The sequence below is a fragment of the Cordyceps fumosorosea genome, assembly GCF_001636725.1.
Source record: "Cordyceps fumosorosea ARSEF 2679 chromosome Unknown scaffold_44, whole genome shotgun sequence".
Taxonomy (NCBI): Eukaryota; Fungi; Ascomycota; class Sordariomycetes; order Hypocreales; family Cordycipitaceae; genus Cordyceps; species Cordyceps fumosorosea.
This window is the reverse complement of record NW_017387344.1, coordinates 111,753-126,652: the sequence shown is the minus strand read 5'-3', so window position 1 is coordinate 126,652 and position 14,900 is coordinate 111,753. Positions and strand designations below refer to the sequence as shown.

The 14,900-nt window shown below is 58.0% G+C and overlaps 7 protein-coding genes across 7 annotated transcripts; 3 read left to right on the top strand and 4 right to left on the bottom strand.

Annotated features, from left to right (window-relative positions):
• Positions 1-481: 481 nt before the first annotated feature.
• Positions 482-2,181, top strand: ISF_09269 (tetratricopeptide repeat domain containing protein; the record flags this gene model as incomplete). The annotated part of the gene is made up of 4 exons (XM_018852872.1): positions 482-1,003; positions 1,100-1,137; positions 1,195-1,878; positions 1,941-2,181. The coding sequence occupies 4 exons, from the start codon at positions 482-484 to the stop codon at positions 2,179-2,181; spliced, it is 1,485 nt and encodes a 494-aa protein (XP_018699975.1).
• Positions 2,182-2,453: 272 nt separating this feature from the next.
• On the bottom strand, positions 2,454-3,353 carry ISF_09268 (carboxylesterase; the record flags this gene model as incomplete). Its single annotated transcript, XM_018852871.1, has 1 exon — positions 2,454-3,353. One exon carries the CDS (start codon positions 3,351-3,353, stop codon positions 2,454-2,456), a length of 900 nt encoding a protein of 299 aa, XP_018699974.1.
• An 853-nt stretch (positions 3,354-4,206) lies between these two features.
• ISF_09267 (glutathione-dependent formaldehyde dehydrogenase) lies at positions 4,207-5,691 on the bottom strand (the record flags this gene model as incomplete). Its single annotated transcript, XM_018852870.1, has 5 exons — positions 4,207-4,427; positions 4,484-5,124; positions 5,203-5,338; positions 5,398-5,527; positions 5,671-5,691. 5 exons carry the CDS (start codon positions 5,689-5,691, stop codon positions 4,207-4,209), a joined length of 1,149 nt encoding a protein of 382 aa, XP_018699973.1.
• Positions 5,692-6,687: 996 nt separating this feature from the next.
• ISF_09266 (ARP2/3 complex 21 kDa subunit) lies at positions 6,688-7,422 on the top strand (the record flags this gene model as incomplete). The annotated part of the gene is made up of 2 exons (XM_018852869.1): positions 6,688-7,179; positions 7,246-7,422. 2 exons carry the CDS (start codon positions 6,688-6,690, stop codon positions 7,420-7,422), a joined length of 669 nt encoding a protein of 222 aa, XP_018699972.1.
• Positions 7,423-7,636: 214 nt separating this feature from the next.
• Positions 7,637-9,500, bottom strand: ISF_09265 (tRNA (adenine-N(1)-)-methyltransferase non-catalytic subunit trm6; the record flags this gene model as incomplete). The annotated part of the gene is made up of 2 exons (XM_018852868.1): positions 7,637-9,347; positions 9,412-9,500. 2 exons carry the CDS (start codon positions 9,498-9,500, stop codon positions 7,637-7,639), a joined length of 1,800 nt encoding a protein of 599 aa, XP_018699971.1.
• A 278-nt stretch (positions 9,501-9,778) lies between these two features.
• On the bottom strand, positions 9,779-11,976 carry ISF_09264 (HET domain protein; the record flags this gene model as incomplete). The annotated part of the gene is made up of 2 exons (XM_018852867.1): positions 9,779-11,122; positions 11,185-11,976. The coding sequence occupies 2 exons, from the start codon at positions 11,974-11,976 to the stop codon at positions 9,779-9,781; spliced, it is 2,136 nt and encodes a 711-aa protein (XP_018699970.1).
• Positions 11,977-13,374: 1,398 nt separating this feature from the next.
• Positions 13,375-14,485, top strand: ISF_09263 (Major facilitator superfamily transporter; the record flags this gene model as incomplete). The annotated part of the gene is made up of 3 exons (XM_018852866.1): positions 13,375-13,468; positions 13,788-14,134; positions 14,195-14,485. The coding sequence occupies 3 exons, from the start codon at positions 13,375-13,377 to the stop codon at positions 14,483-14,485; spliced, it is 732 nt and encodes a 243-aa protein (XP_018699969.1).
• Positions 14,486-14,900: the final 415 nt, after the last annotated feature.

Sequence of the window (14,900 nt, the reverse complement as noted above, 5' to 3'; positions counted from 1 at the left end):
CGCGCAGGAGATCCAAATGCCCAGTCCATCCAGTAGAGTTGGGCGGCGGACAGGCCGTATCCTATCAACCTTGATATGCGCAAGCGGGCGGGGTAAAGGCTTCGCGACGACACAGACCTGCGCAGAGCATAGGAGCACAAGATGCAGGTGCTACGCCCGAGGCGGTCGAGGTGGCGTTTGGTTGGCCGTGCTCTGTGGTTTGGGCATGCGGTGACACCACCAACGCGAATGATACGTGTACGTGCGTGAATGGGAGGCGAGGAGGCGGGTGAGCTGGTGACGTCTTCTGCAGTGGTTGCAGCCGTTAGCCCGTTACACAGGCATCTCTCGGCAGTACCTTATTTGCTACTTTGTGCCGCCCATGGAAAATATTTAACCAGAGGGTATCTGGCAGGGCAGTCGCCGAGTATATGACAGCTGCCAAGCATCTTGCCTATTCCATCAGCCCTTCCTTCAACGTCTCGCGCAAGTCTCCGGCAAGATGAGCGACTTTGAGCCTAAACAAGGTCTGTATACCAAGAACACTGTGTTTCGACGGGCGGCAACGCTGACGTCCTCGCTAGTCGACCGCTCCTCTATATTTGAGATTGTGCCCATGTACGACGCGCAGAGGCTCCGACCCGAGGCTTTAAAACTCCTTGAACTCCTTGCCTTTCTTGGCACCGGCCTGCCCGAGGACCTCGTCAAGGCCCTGGCCCTCGAGCTGCTGCCTGCTGACAACGACGACTTGGACACGACCTACGACTCGGCGGCGTACGTCGCGGGGCGCGACGTGCTGGCCATGGAGCCGCTCATCGTGCTCGAGGGCCCCAGGCGGCGGCTCGTACTCTTAGACGCTCTGCAGGACCAGGTAATTGCGACGCTAAGCGATTCGAAGCGGCACCACTTCTTCGTGGGTGTCACAAGGAGGATCTGGGCGAGGTGGCCGGCAGGGCTGCCAGCGCCGACGCAGCGCGGGGTGCTGCCGGAGCCTGGGAGGTGGACGCAGCAGCAGGGGCTGCTCGTGAGTCGGTGGCCGGCGTGTGAAGATTTGGAGCACACCCTTGCGAGGCTGGAGGGTCTGTACCCAGTCCTTGGGACCTTGCTGTCGGATGAAGAGAGCTTGCTCTGCGCCAAGCTGATGACAGAAAGAGCATGGTAAGAGTACTAAAACCGAGTAAAGAAGAGTGCCTCCATGCTGAGAAGTGACTTTAGGTACCAGATTGAACGCGGCTTCCGATCGAAAATTTTGCCGACCCTCATCACTGCCATGGAGATTGGGCTCAAGACCGAGCACCCCGACCAGCAGGCCTTTATTGCCGACGTACACTTCTGCCTCGGCGTGGTTGCCATGGAGTCCAACGACTTTGCTGTCAGCCGCATCAACAAGGAGAAATTTTTCGATGCCGTCTCCCAGGTCTGCACCGCCCTCGGCGTCGAAGATGAGCGGCTCGCGGTGGCCTACGCGGAGCGCGGCATCTCGCGCGTGCAGGATGCGCAATACGACGAGGCAGTAGCGGACCTTGGCGCGTCAATCCGCATTATGCGACGGCTGCGCGGAGGCGCGTATGTACCGCAAGTGGCGGAGGCGAACATGGCGTGGGCACTGATTGCGAAAAACCAACTTGAAGAGGCTGGCGCGCTGCTGGCGGAGAGCTTGGAGGCGAGACGAGAGCGGCTCGGCGAGCACGACGTGGAGGGTACGGCGACCGGGCAGCTCCTTGCGGCGATGGCAGCGCTGCGGGCCGTGCAAGGCGATTTGGACGGCAGCCATGCACTTCACCAGCAGGCGTGGGAGCACCTCCGGAAGGTGGTCGGTACGCGCGACCCGTGCACCGCGCGGGTTACGCACCAGCTCGCCGAGCACCTCTTGAGCCAGAGGCAAACAGAGGAGGCTTTGTAAGTACACACTAGTAGGTAGCTGTGATGCGTGGATGTTGCTGACTCTGTGTATTCTGTAGGACCTTGATCAACGACGCGCTCAACGTTTGGAGCCTCGACCCGCTCGCGAACCAGAACGAGGAGGCGCGGACAGTGTATCTGAAGTGTCGGGCGATGGCGGCGCTGGGAAGGTCGGAAACTGCAATGAGGTTGCGTGACAAGGCGATAATGCTGTATAATGCAATCACAACGGAGAGCAAGGATGCGAACACCATACGTGTGGCGGACTTTGATGCCCTCGTGCCGTTTTGGTCTCGGTAGGTTGGTTCATGGAAAGGGCGGTGGTCTCAGCGAGAGAAGCGCCGTATGCATTTCTTGTTTGTAGGTGTTGGCTTTGTCGACTGGAATCCAGATGGAGGTAACACGTAGTCAGCAAAGAGTCTCAGTCGACACAGGGTCATCGTTGCGAGCTAAAACAAAGCACTCCGTCTAAAGTCTCGTACTGTGTGAGTCTTGCCGTCGTGGAGTCGTTATCTTTTCTCTTGCGTTTTTTGACCGTCATAAATGGCACTTCATTTGACCGGCATTATTTGCTATTGCCGAGCGACAGTTCTCAAAATGTCTATGGCAAGCCCATAGGACTCCTCTCTCGCGCGCGCGCAGTCTTGATTCGTCACCTTCTTGTCAAAGTTGTGACCGACGCGCTTCATCCTCTTCACCACCACACTCCGACCCGTCCCCATGGCCTTTGCAGCAAGTGCCTCCGCCTCGAGCGCAGACGTGTCCATCTCTGCGGTGATGACGAGCATGTGCGCCGGGTAGGGGGTTGTTCCGGCGGCATTGATTGGGGAGATGCGCAGGTCTCGAGGATCCGCGTCGCCAAAGTACGCTTCGCGAAAGATCCGCGTCCAGAACGCGGGTAGACGCTTTCCCCCGGACACGGGCGCGACTCTTGTGCTCGGGTCCTCCGCGGCGTTGGTGGAGGGGTAGAATGTGATGACGGATCGAAACGTGTCTTTCGGGAACAGTCCGAGCATTGCGAGGGCACAGGTGCCGCCCGAGGAGAAGCCGGAGATGGAGACGTGAGAGGTTTTGTACTCGGCAGCGTGGTCCAAGACGTAACAGATGGCGTCCTCCGCATCATGGATGGCGGCTGGGAATGGATGCTCTGGCGCCAGGCGATAGTCGACATCTAGCACTACGTAGCCGGCCGACGAGGCGACGCGGCGACAGTAGAGGTCGTCGGCGCCGTGTAGAGGAAGCACGAAGCCTCCGCCAAAAATGTTGACGAGGACGGGAGCTGGCGAGTTTGGGACGCCGCCCGGCTGATAGACGTGGACTTTGATGGCGCGGCCGGGGTCGCGTGAAGGGATGGCTAGAATCGCGTCTGGGCTGCTCCTGGGTGGCGGCTCAACGAGCCTGGCTAGGGCGCGGAAAAGGGCGATGAGGAGCTTCAAGCGCCAGTATCTTAATATCGAAAATATGTTCAGCATGGTGAAGCGAAGGCGGATGATGAAAGAGTGATTCGCCGAGATGGTGAAGTTTCTGAGTTGAGCCGGTGCTAGCGATTTTCAGTAGTTACTACCTGCCGCCTGGACACGCCCCTAACTGACGATGTAGCAAGGCAGCAGCAAGAGACATGAGATCGCCCAGACCAATTTGTACTACTACTAATTTTGACTTTGAAAATACGGAATGTTTTACCATTCAGTATTTTCTATATGACGCGGTATCGATATTCGGCATGATACGCAGCACTGGCGCCGCCACACCGCGGCGAGAGGGAGATGGAGACCGATGACGAGGGTGGCGACGAGGCGCGGTTGCTGTCCGAAGAGACTTAGAAGCATGAATAGAGCTCTTAAGGGATGAAAAGTTTTGTTAGTCAGTATTCTAGCTCGAAATGGGCGCGGAAAATGCATGATGGATCTGGTTCTCTGGGCGAGTTGAATTACATGGAACGATATGCACTTGAACCCCAAATTAGCCCTTTTATGGGAAACACTGAAACTCTTTCCTCCACCCAGTACTTTCTCTTCTTCCATCGCTTTTATCAGTTTCAGATTGTTTTTTTTTTTTTTCAGAATCTCCGTACTACTTTTACGGCTCATGTCGGTCATGGCTCGGAGTTGATGTGGCCAACTGCGTGCCCATCAAGGTTGCGCCCATCTCTGTGCCTACTTAAACCACCCACGCACCTCTCCAACTTTACCAAGACACTAACCACACATTTACCACATCACCCCAGTGCGAGAGAGGGGCCGTCATTTAAGAAATTACTTTTCTTTTCATCAATTATTCATCGAAGCTGCATACATGTTGTGAGCCTTAAAGCTCGGCCTTTTCCTACAACTTCTTCATGTCAACGACGGCACGGATGCAGTCGCCGTCCTTCATGGTCTCGAACGCGTTGTTCATCTCGCCCAGAGTCTTGCGGTGGGTGATGAACTCGTCGACCTTGAGCTTGCCGTCGAGGTAGTCGCTGACGAGGCCGCCCATCTGGGAGCGGCCCTTGATGCCGCCAAACGCGCATCCCTTCCACACGCGACCGGTAACGAGCTGGAATGCTGCAAGTACGTCAGTTTGCTAATTCAAACGCCTTCTCCGACGGTGGTTAACTCACGTCGGGTGGAAATCTCCTGGCCGGCAGCCGCCACGCCGATGATGATGCTCTCGCCCCAGCCCTTGTGGCAGGCCTCGAGCGCGGCGCGCATCACGCTCACGTTGCCCGTGCAGTCAAACGTGTAGTCGCAGCCGCCGTCCGTCATCTCGATCAGCTTGTCAACGATGGTCTGGCCCTTGGGCAGGTCGTTGGGGTTGACAAAGTGGGTGGCGCCAAACTTGGTGGCCCACGCCTCCTTGCTCGGGTTGACGTCGACGACGATGATCTTGCTGGCCTTGTTGATGACGGCGCCCTGCACGACCGAGAGGCCGACGCATCCGGCGCCGAAGACAGCGATGTTGGAGCCCTCCTCCACGTTGGCGGTCACGCGCGCCGCGCCGTAGCCGGTCGTGATGCCGCACCCCAGCAGGCACGTGCGGTCCATGGGGGCGTCGGGCTGCACGGCGACGACGGAGATGTCGGCGACGACGGTGTACTGCGAAAAGGTCGACGTGCCCATGAAGTGCAGCACGTCCTTGCCCTTGCACCGGAAGCGGCTGGTGCCGTCGGGCATGACGCCCTTACCCTGGGTGGCGCGAATCTTGCCGCAGAGATTGGTCTTGCCGGACTTGCAGAACTTGCACTCTTTGCATTCGGGGGTGCTGCAGGAGGGGGGGAAGGAGAGCATGCGTTAGACGCGAAATGCTTCACAGATTGGAGGGAGGGAGGGGGCTTCTCACTAGAGGCAAACGACGGTGTCGCCGGGCTTCACGTTGGTGACGCCCTCACCGACGGACTCGACGATGCCGGCACCCTCGTGTCCGAGGACAATGGGGAAGGCACCCTCAGGATCCTTGCCGGAGAGCGTGTACGCATCTGTGATAATTACGGGATGAGCTTCCATCTCGTGGCGCGGTGTCGAATGCTGCGCGTACCTGTGTGGCAAACACCAGTGTAGTGAATCTGAACACGGACCTCGTGGGCCTTGGGGGGAGCGACATCGACGTCCTCAATGGTGAGCTCCTTGCCAGCCTCCCAGGCGACGGCAGCTTTGCAGGTGATGGTCTATTTGTCGCGGAGGTTAGCGATGGTTCGTTTTGTCCGGCTTGTTCTCGCGGGTGGTGGGTAAGTGGCAGCTTCATGCTGCCGGCCGGCCAAATGGAGGGGTAATTTATGCGCGATGAGGGGCAAGGAAGGCCAAGCTTTACCTTTCCTACGGTAGACGCCATGGTATCTGTGGAATGAACAAATGATGTCAATTCAGAGGTCAAGAATGTGTGTGAAGAGAGATGGAAAGGAGATGAAGGCTCGATTCTGTAAAGACCAGGGTTAAAAACAAAGTTGGGGGAGCTGCCCAGGAAATCGAGCTATGTCATGGCGGCGTTAAAGCCCGAGGCCGGCCGCTACGCCGCCCGCCAAAAACGGTTTGACTGGTGCGAGCTCGAGGGAACCCCGCTGCGGAGCTGGATGCGGCGCTCCCACTTCTTTCAGAGTTGTACTGGTAAACCAATTTGCGAATGTGTGAGAGGAGATGCCGAATAGCGAGAGATGGCCGATGGAGGCGGCGATGAGATGGCGTTTAAGTTTGAGCATTGTGTCTGTGGTTTATTACAGTGAATCCGGCTTCGTGATGCTCAGATCGAGACCCCGTCACGGCTCGAGTGATTTTTGTAACTTTACCTCACAAATCAGCATAGGAGTCCATAGATAAATCTACTTGACACAATAATCCAATTTATGTCTTTTCTTTCACAGCTGCTTTAACAATTTCTTCCCGTGCAACTGCAACACAAACCGATCACCTGATCGCCCGGCCCCCCGCGCCTCCGCCGGCGCCGACCAATGCCTACGGGCCTAGGCCCTTGTCACTTCCAACGTCCCGCCAAAACCAGACCTCGCCGAAAGAGTCATGCTTTCAAATCAAGACAAAATCTCTAAAATATCCGATTCTTGGCATCTGTGTACCGGCATCTTCAAAATGGCTGCCTGAAAAAGGCAGCTACATCATCGTACCCGTTTTGCTGAGCTGCAAAGCTCACGCGCCACATATAGCACCAGCCACAGCGCCTTGCACAGCCCCACCTGCGTTGACGACAAGCTTCCAGCCCCGCCATGGGGTGAAGCTTGCATACGACATCACCAAGTCCATCTCAGACCAGCTCATCCCAGCCCGATATCCTCGCCCTCGTCGCGCTGCACCAGAGAGCCTCATCCACCATGCCTGTATGCAGCAGCCTTCCACCCATCCTCCCACTCGCCATCCCCAATTTCCCCAATCCGATCTTCCCCCCACACATTCCCTGACTGACGTCGCCTCTCCTCAGGCCTACAACTCCGTCTTCAACTCGGAGCCCGACCCGCGCCTCATCGGCAACTTCCCGCTGCTGCCCCTGCGCACCAAGGTCCGCGGCCCGGCCTACACGCTGCCGCCCGCCGACCCGCCGCTGCCCGCTCACGAGTCGCCCGACCCGGACTCGCCCTCGTACGACGTGCTCGACGAGGTGCTCGCGCTCTTCCGCGCCAACACCTTCTTCCGCAACTTTGAGATCCAGGGCCCCGCCGACCGCCTGCTCATCTACGGCATCTGGTTCCTCAGCGACTGCCTGACCAAGATCAAGCCCAACGCCACGGCGCGCGACGCCCAGAAGGAGGTGATGAACCTGGCGCTGGACCTGCACTTTGCGCTGCCGGGCGACCCGGCGTGGCCCCTGAACCAGGTACGTTTTTTTTTTCTTAACTGGATTGGAGTGAACTCGGTTCTCGGCTAACGGAGACGGCGATAGATGTATGAACCCCCTCGCGATCGACAAGACGCGGAGCAGCTACGTCAGTACATGGCGCAGATCCGTCAGGAGCTCGCGGCGCGCATACTGGCGCGCGTCTACGAGGAGGACGACGCAAAGCCCAGTAAGTGGTGGCTGAGCTTTACGAAGAGAAAGTTTATGGGCAAGGCGCTGTGAAGACAAACGGAAACCAGGACAATAGACGATACTCTGCTGTATAACGTCAATATAGCAAAACTTGTTTTTCCACCAAATGATAACTTGTATTCACTCTTCTTATAAAGGTGATCTTGTATTGGTTCGTGAATTTTGAATGCTGGTGCATATCTCTATTTAATACGCCACTGCACTGCAAGGGTATCTCACTATTTTCCGAGAACGCCCCCCATGCCTACCGGCGCTTCTGAAACTTTCCGCGCGCGGATATCCGCCCCTCCGCCGGAATCGCCCTCCACCCTGTCAGCAAGTACCCCTCCGCGCCACCCTTGCCCATCATGAGCGGGTGCGTGCGGCCGGGGAGGACCTGCCAGCGCTTAGCCCTCGTCGTCTGCACCGACACACCGACCAGCAGGGTCGGGTTGATGGGAAACTCGGGGGACCCCGGCCAGGCGTCGAGCTCCGCCTGCGAGCGGCCCTCGACCTCCGGCGGGGGGGCAGCGACCCACGCGCCGCGACGCCCAATGCTAAAGCAGTCGGCCAGCTGCGTCAGCGGCTCCACGGTCGGCGAGTAGACGGCAAGTGGGCTGCCGCCCGCGAGCAGCGGCAGCGCGTGGCGGAGCACCGACACGGGATCCATGGTGCTGGCGACGGCGAGCCCCGCGAAGCCGCCGGCGCGCGTGCCATCGACGATCTGCTGCGCGCGCGCCCACCGCCGCCGCTTGCGGTGGTAGTTGCCCCGCCGGTTCGTCTTCCACGACTGCAGCTCCTCGAGCGTCACCTCAGCGGGCCGCTCCGCGTACGTCGGGTCGTCGGACGGCGACAGCACCTGCAGCCAGCTGACGGGCAGCAGATGCGTGGCGAGCGGGTGGTGCGCCTCCTGCGGGTTCGGGTCGCTAGCGTCGAAGTCAAAGTAGCGCAGCAACGACAGGTTGGGCTGCGAGTTGGCGTGTATGAGCGTGATGGTGTTCGTGAGCGCGTAGTGTGGTGCGAGATCGTCCTTATGCGGCCGCTTGCGTGACGCGCGCGTCGTCGAGATGGCGTCGCCGCTGCCGTTGGCATTCTCAGTGGCAGCAGGGTCTTGTGTGGGTATTTGCTCCGTCTGGTCGTCAGTACTGTCCGTCTGATCTTCATCGCGGTATAATATGCCCATCCTCTCAGCCATAGCGGCCACTAAAAGACCACCCGTGTCGTCCACCGCTAGCCATCGACCCCCGTGCGGCGTCGTCGCGCCCTCGAGAGGCATGCCGCCAAAGTGCACGTCGGCCCAGCAGCCGATCAGCGCCAGCGCCTCCTGCCGCAGCTCCAAAATCTTGCTCGCGTCCTTGTCCTCAAGCATCCACTGCGCCAGCATGGGCACGTCAAGCGGCAGGACGGTGAAGCGGCGCACGTACTTTTTTTCCTTAAGCAGCTTGTACTTGGCCAGCGAGTATGCCGTCTTCTGGTCGATGGCGGTGTGGCGCAGCAGCAACTTGGCGACGATCTCGCGACCGGCGCCGGCACCCTTGCGCTTCAACTCCTCGATCTCTTCCGTTGTTAGCGTCTGCCGCGCCTGCTCGTCAAACGTCTTGCGCGTGATGACGGCGACGGCGCCGTTGCCGTTGCTGCCCTCGGCGGTGGTGGCGACGGCGGCGGCGTCCTCGTCGGCGAGCGCGAGCTCCTCACCCACGGCCGCCGCAATCATGGCCTCACTATCTACTACTTCGCCATTGCCGCTGCCGCTGTTGTCCTGGTTTGCGGGTTCCGTCTCGGGGGTCGCGGTCGTCGTTTCGTCTTCGGCCGTTGTGTCGACCAGGGCGTCCGCATTGAGCTCCGTGCCGGGGACCACGCGCAGCCGCGAAAAGTTCTCGTCATCGCGCTTGTCCTGGATTTCGTATGTGAGGTGATACGGGCGTTCGATAAGCAGATTGCTGGGGAAGGAACCGTATTTACCCAAGCTCACGGTTCTGGCCAACAGAGAGTCAGTGACCAAAGCTCGTCACAGCGGGGGGCAGAGGCGCGACATCTTACGTGCTGGGTGTTATTTGTAAAATTCTGGCGTTTCCATTAGGAAGTTTTAATGCCACCCAGGCGTTGGGCTGCACCGTATTTCGCGGCATGACTGTTGTATGGTGTCGCGCCAACGTGATGCAGCAAATCTTGCAAAAAAAGTTTCCCATTTCGACTTCCTGCTTTCTGTCAGCCCCACATTGCGATTCATAGCATGTAAGTCAACAAAGATAGCAGTTGCTCTTGCCAGTACCATTGTAATTGTCTAATACGAAATGTAATAAATATAAGTATCTTAACATTAATTGGTGGCAGAAGCTCGTTTCATTTGATTCGTCGAATTCGTCCAGATAATGCGGTATGCAGGATGCCCTCTATCGTTCCATATTCAATGAATGCTAAATGTCTCGTCGACCGCACCTTTCATCGTCAGCGCTTCACCATTCATCATGCCATGCACGTAGCACTCCCCAATTAGTACCCAGCCATCCTCGCTTCTCTGCCCCCTTCGCCGCAGCACGAACGGCACCGTCCCGCCATACAGCACCACCACCGCGTCCCCTGGCTCCATGCTGTCCGGGCCGAGCACGAAATGGCCCTGCGCCGAGAAGCCCAGCCGGCGGTACCTCGAGATCAGCGACGCCTCATGCGACCACTTGAACGCATCGCCGCCCCCGTCGCGCCCGAGAGCGCGGATCTCGTCCGACACCATCGGGTCCGAGCGGCGGGCGGTCCGGCCCAGGTACGCGGCGGCGTTGGCGAGGTGCTCAGAGGTGGGGATGGTGGAATATTCGCGGAGGCGGCTCATGCCGACGCCGGCGTTGGTGAGGCACTGTGCCAGGGCAAGGAAGGGCGCCTCGCCGGTCGGGTAGCCGCGGGAGGTGGGCGACGAGGCAGAGAGGTGGATGGGGGCCTTTTGACGGCACACTCTCTGCCAGAGTGCGACCATGGGATGTGTGGCATCTTCACGCTGGCCGCGGACATGGAAGCTGTCCCCACGTATTACCCATGAGACAAGTTTTATTGTATCCATGTGTTTCCCTTTAATGTGAAGCGTCATTGTGCTCCTGTCGATGCTGAGCTGTGGCTTCGTGTCGCCGGCCGCGCGATGCGGCGTATCAGGCGTACCGAACAGATGATGCGCTCTATGCCGCCAGTCCGGCACCCACGAAGGCAAGGCGTTCAGCTTGAACGAGAGCGCCGAGGGCTCGCTGCCGTCCGCGTTGGTCAAGATGGAGTTTTGCCTGCTCCGGGAGACCTCGGCACCGTAGTTCGTCGCTGTCAGCATGATGAGCGACGCGGCGCCCTCGAGCCCGCGGACGGCCACGTCGCAGTAGACGTCCTCGACGGAGCGGCCGTAGTCGGCCACGAGCCCGCGTAGGGCCGGCGTGGTGTCGGGCCTGCGCAGGGAGAAGTGGCCTAGGAAGGCGAAGACGCGGTCGCGCGGGTCCTCGGCGAGCATGTGACGGGCGCGGTGTAGCTCGTAGACGAAGTCGCCGCGGCGGTGGCGCTGGTTCGCCGCGATGAGGGCCGCGTCGGGCTCCTCGAAGCGCTGGTGCAGATACCGGATGTTGGGCGTCATGACGGAAAAGCGCGCGCGCAGGTGGTGGTAACGCTCGTTGAGCACGGCGACCACGGAGGAAAGCACGTCCCAGCTGATCTCGGCCTCGCCCCAGAACAGCGTGGCCGGCGTGCGGGTGCCGATTTCCTGCACAATCCATATGCGGTTAAACTATTCATTCCGCAGTTAGCAAATGAGATCGACCGAATATCAGTCTCCAAGGGCGAACACACCCAAGGTAGCATCGCGAGCTTGGCGAACGGCCGCCATGGCACCGCATCCTGCTGGTGCAGGTTCTCCGAGTGCGCCTTGCGAAACTCCTCGTGCGCCTGCTCGTCCGCGAACACGGCCTGCAGGCGCTGCACCATGGCGATGGCGTCCCGCGCCTTGCCCTCCTCGTCGCGCCCCAGCCAGACGAGCACGCGGCGCGCGCTGCGGTACACGCTGTTCATCAGGTTAACCTGCTGGCTGCGCTCGACGACGTCGCCCTGGTTGATGCAGACCTGGTCGGCCCAGAGGCGGCGCGGGCGGTCATCGGCACGCCGCAGCCGTCGCAGCGCGTCGGCGATGCTCTCCGTGATAAGCAGCACGCGATGTTCGCCGCAACGCAGCTCGTGCGTGCGCTTCCGGCTGCCCCAGACGTACGAGACGGCCTCGAAGCCACCGTCGCCGTCCGTCTCTGACTGTTCCGCCGCCTCATCTACCGCCGCCATCGCCGCCGCCTCTTCCAATGGCTCCATGCTCAGGTCGCCGCTCAGCGGCTCCTCCGGGCTGCGCGCTGGGTGCAACGTCAGCACGCGGATGGTGCGCGCGTCAGCGAAAGGTTCATATTCGTACAAGCGCCGGGACCCCTCCGCCGTTGTCGCCTCGGCGGCTACGCTCGTCATCAGAGGCACTTCGCCCTTGCGCGAGTGTTTGGGACGCCTTAGCAGGTACGGATGGCGGCTGAAATCTCTTCTGCTCGTGAGGCCAAGCAAGGGGGCGCGTTTGTGGAAACAAGCAAGGCCGGAAGCCGTCGAGATCATGGTTTGTTTAACTAGTGGGACGCGGAGATGAGGTGGATGTTGTTTTGCGCTTGAAGTCTTGAAGCGTTGCCATATTCGGTATGAGTCACAGCCATCATCTCGATCTACCAAGATGCTTCTTGTGAGAAAGGCATTTGGTAAGATTTTTGATGAATTTCATCTATATGTAGGTGTTTTGGTTAACTTAAAAAAAGACTTCCCCTAGCGGGCGTTCTGTTGTAGACCCAACGCCCCCACACAGACTACGAGATCAATTTCCCAGCTCATGTTAATAGATATCTCGTGTATTTGTTTATTGAACACTTATTTCATGATTTGATTCGTCTTAATAGAGAGAATTCTAACTCGACTCCAGCAAATTTCTCGCATCTTTACTAAGTATGAACTGGTTCCTACCCTGCCAATCTGCTAACGCAAAGGCCACACTGTTGTGACCAGAACAACCAGAAGGATTTTTTCAATTATACATTAGTAAAGACTGCCTTTGCATCTCTCCATTAATTAAACCTTTCAAGAGGTAGCATGCTCTTATTTTCCAGATTTAAGACGGTTTGCAGATTTTGGCCATATTCTGTTGTATAGGGTAGCACAGCAAATTCCCAGTACCAACGAAAACACGGACCCTCACTGTTTGTTCATCAGGAACTTGCACCAACAAACGCCAAACTTTCTGAGGTATGACTGATTATCACGCTTTACGAGCAGATAACCTGACGTTCCATGGAACCCGATTCTTGTTTTTTGCGACATTTCACTGATTCTCCAGCGCGGATAGCTGGCAATTTGCGCCCCGTCAGGGGCAGCACACTCAGTCTTCGCCACGTCTCATCTTCCTTCTAATGGCATCAACCTCCCGCCGACTCTCGCCGAACATACATATCATCCAGTTATGCTCACAATTAACCCCCCCAGGCCCCGTTGCCGGATAAAAAACAGTCGACAGGGATGCTGATTTGCCTGTGCAAATTGTCGGTCGCACAAGGCTGCGTTATGTCTGTGAAATAGGGGGTATGTGGCGCAATGCAGCATCCCAGATATGCTAGGTAGTTATACCAATTATACGCATATCTCTGCGCAGATACGCCCTCGAGTCTGATGGTTGCATCGAGACGGCCCGCGAGGCTCTTGCCACGCTACTGCCATTGGCCTGGCGAGTCTCGAAAGCCCAAGATGCCCGCTTCCGAGACACTCCCTCTGCGGCTTACATGCATGTCCTGGTGTTTGTTGCATCCGTCCTCGCCTCTCGCCTTCTCTCCGAAAGGGAGAGATTCCCGCCCCAACCCAAATTCTTCTTGGGAAATACTCAGCACATACAGCACCAACCATCTCCCTGAAAGTTCCGCAAATATCACGATTGCTGGGGAATAATGGCCTCCGTGCGAAAAAGCGAGCTGCAAAATGTCCTCATCCTGGAGACGGAGCTGGCTGGCGACAGAAGCGCCAGCCTCACGCCTGAACAGAGCAAACGACTGCTGCGAAAAATCGACTGGTAGTGAGTCGTGGTCCCAATACTCGCCATCTGCGCTAAACAGGTCGTTGCTGACGTACCACCGAAAGCCTCATGCCTGTCATGACGCTCTGTTTTTGCTTTCCGGGTCAGCGACAATATGACGGGCATCAAGTCCACCGAGTTTAGCTGGCCGCAGCTGCGCGAGGCGCTTTGCGACTTGAACACCTGGCCTCTCTGACTGAACCAGCTGGCGCTCAACATTGCTAATGGTGGCCTTCATCCGGTACGTCGTTCCCCGTTGACGCAACCATCGAGTCCTCTATTACGAGGCACTCGTTTGGCTTCATCTGCTAATGCAAAGAAATACCACCACAGTTCTTGAACATCTTCCTCCGCGCCACCGGCTTCAGCGAGCGCCAAGTCTTCCTCCTCAACGCCTGCCAGTTTCCCATCATCTTCTTCATGAAGCTCTACGTCGCCTGGACCAGTACGCGGTACAGGAACACGCGCAACTTCTGGATGATCGTCTGCCTCGTCATCAGCGCCTTCGGCATCCTCCTCATGTGGCAGCTCCCACGGCACCTCAAATGGGGCCGCTGGGTCAGCGCTGTCCTCACCGACATGTACACTGCCAACTACGGGCTGCTCGCCGCGCTCACGTCAGGCAACTTCGCCGGCTTCACCAAAAAGTCTGTAGCAGCTGCTATTGTACTTCGCATTTATCCCCTCTCCAAAGAGAGCTGGCCACGCTAAACTGTGACCTGCTAGATCTTTGCGGCTGGCTGCGCCGGAAACATCATCGGCGCGCAGCTTTACAGCGGCTCCGAAGCGCCGGCCTACCCCACGGGGTACCTCGCGATGCTGATCTGCATCATCGCTACGATCGTCGTGTCGGTCATCACGTGGATCTACACCGTGTGGGAGAATAGGCGTCGCGATAAGGCGACGCACGAGACGGACACGGCGACGAGCGACACGATGGACATGATGGATGGCATCAAGGAAAACTTGTCGGACAAGTCGGACCGGCAGATGTTGAGATTCAGGTACATTTACTGATTCGTGGCTTCTTACTGTTAACACCGGCTTTGGTAGCGACACCTCTCACGCCAAAGAAGTCAATCCCTTGACGATCCGGCAGCCGCGTTGCCCAAGTAGTAACCAACTGTAGCCGCTGGACATAAGCTTCAACTTTGCTTGCAATCTGCCCAAAGTGGCTTGTACGGAAAATCAACTCGACGTTTTCCGAAAGAAGACGATTTGATCATGATAAAATGTGAGGCTTTTTTTGTGCTATTCTCTCTGATCATTTTTTGCAGAAATACCACGGAGCCATTCAGTGTAGCACGAACGGCGCTGCCTGTCAGGACCACCGCTGCCGAACAGTGTCCAGCACCTCGGGATTGGTGTACGATAACGATGGCTTCTGGGCTGCTGCCGTACATGTCTCATACGGTGTGGGAAGGAGTGTTTG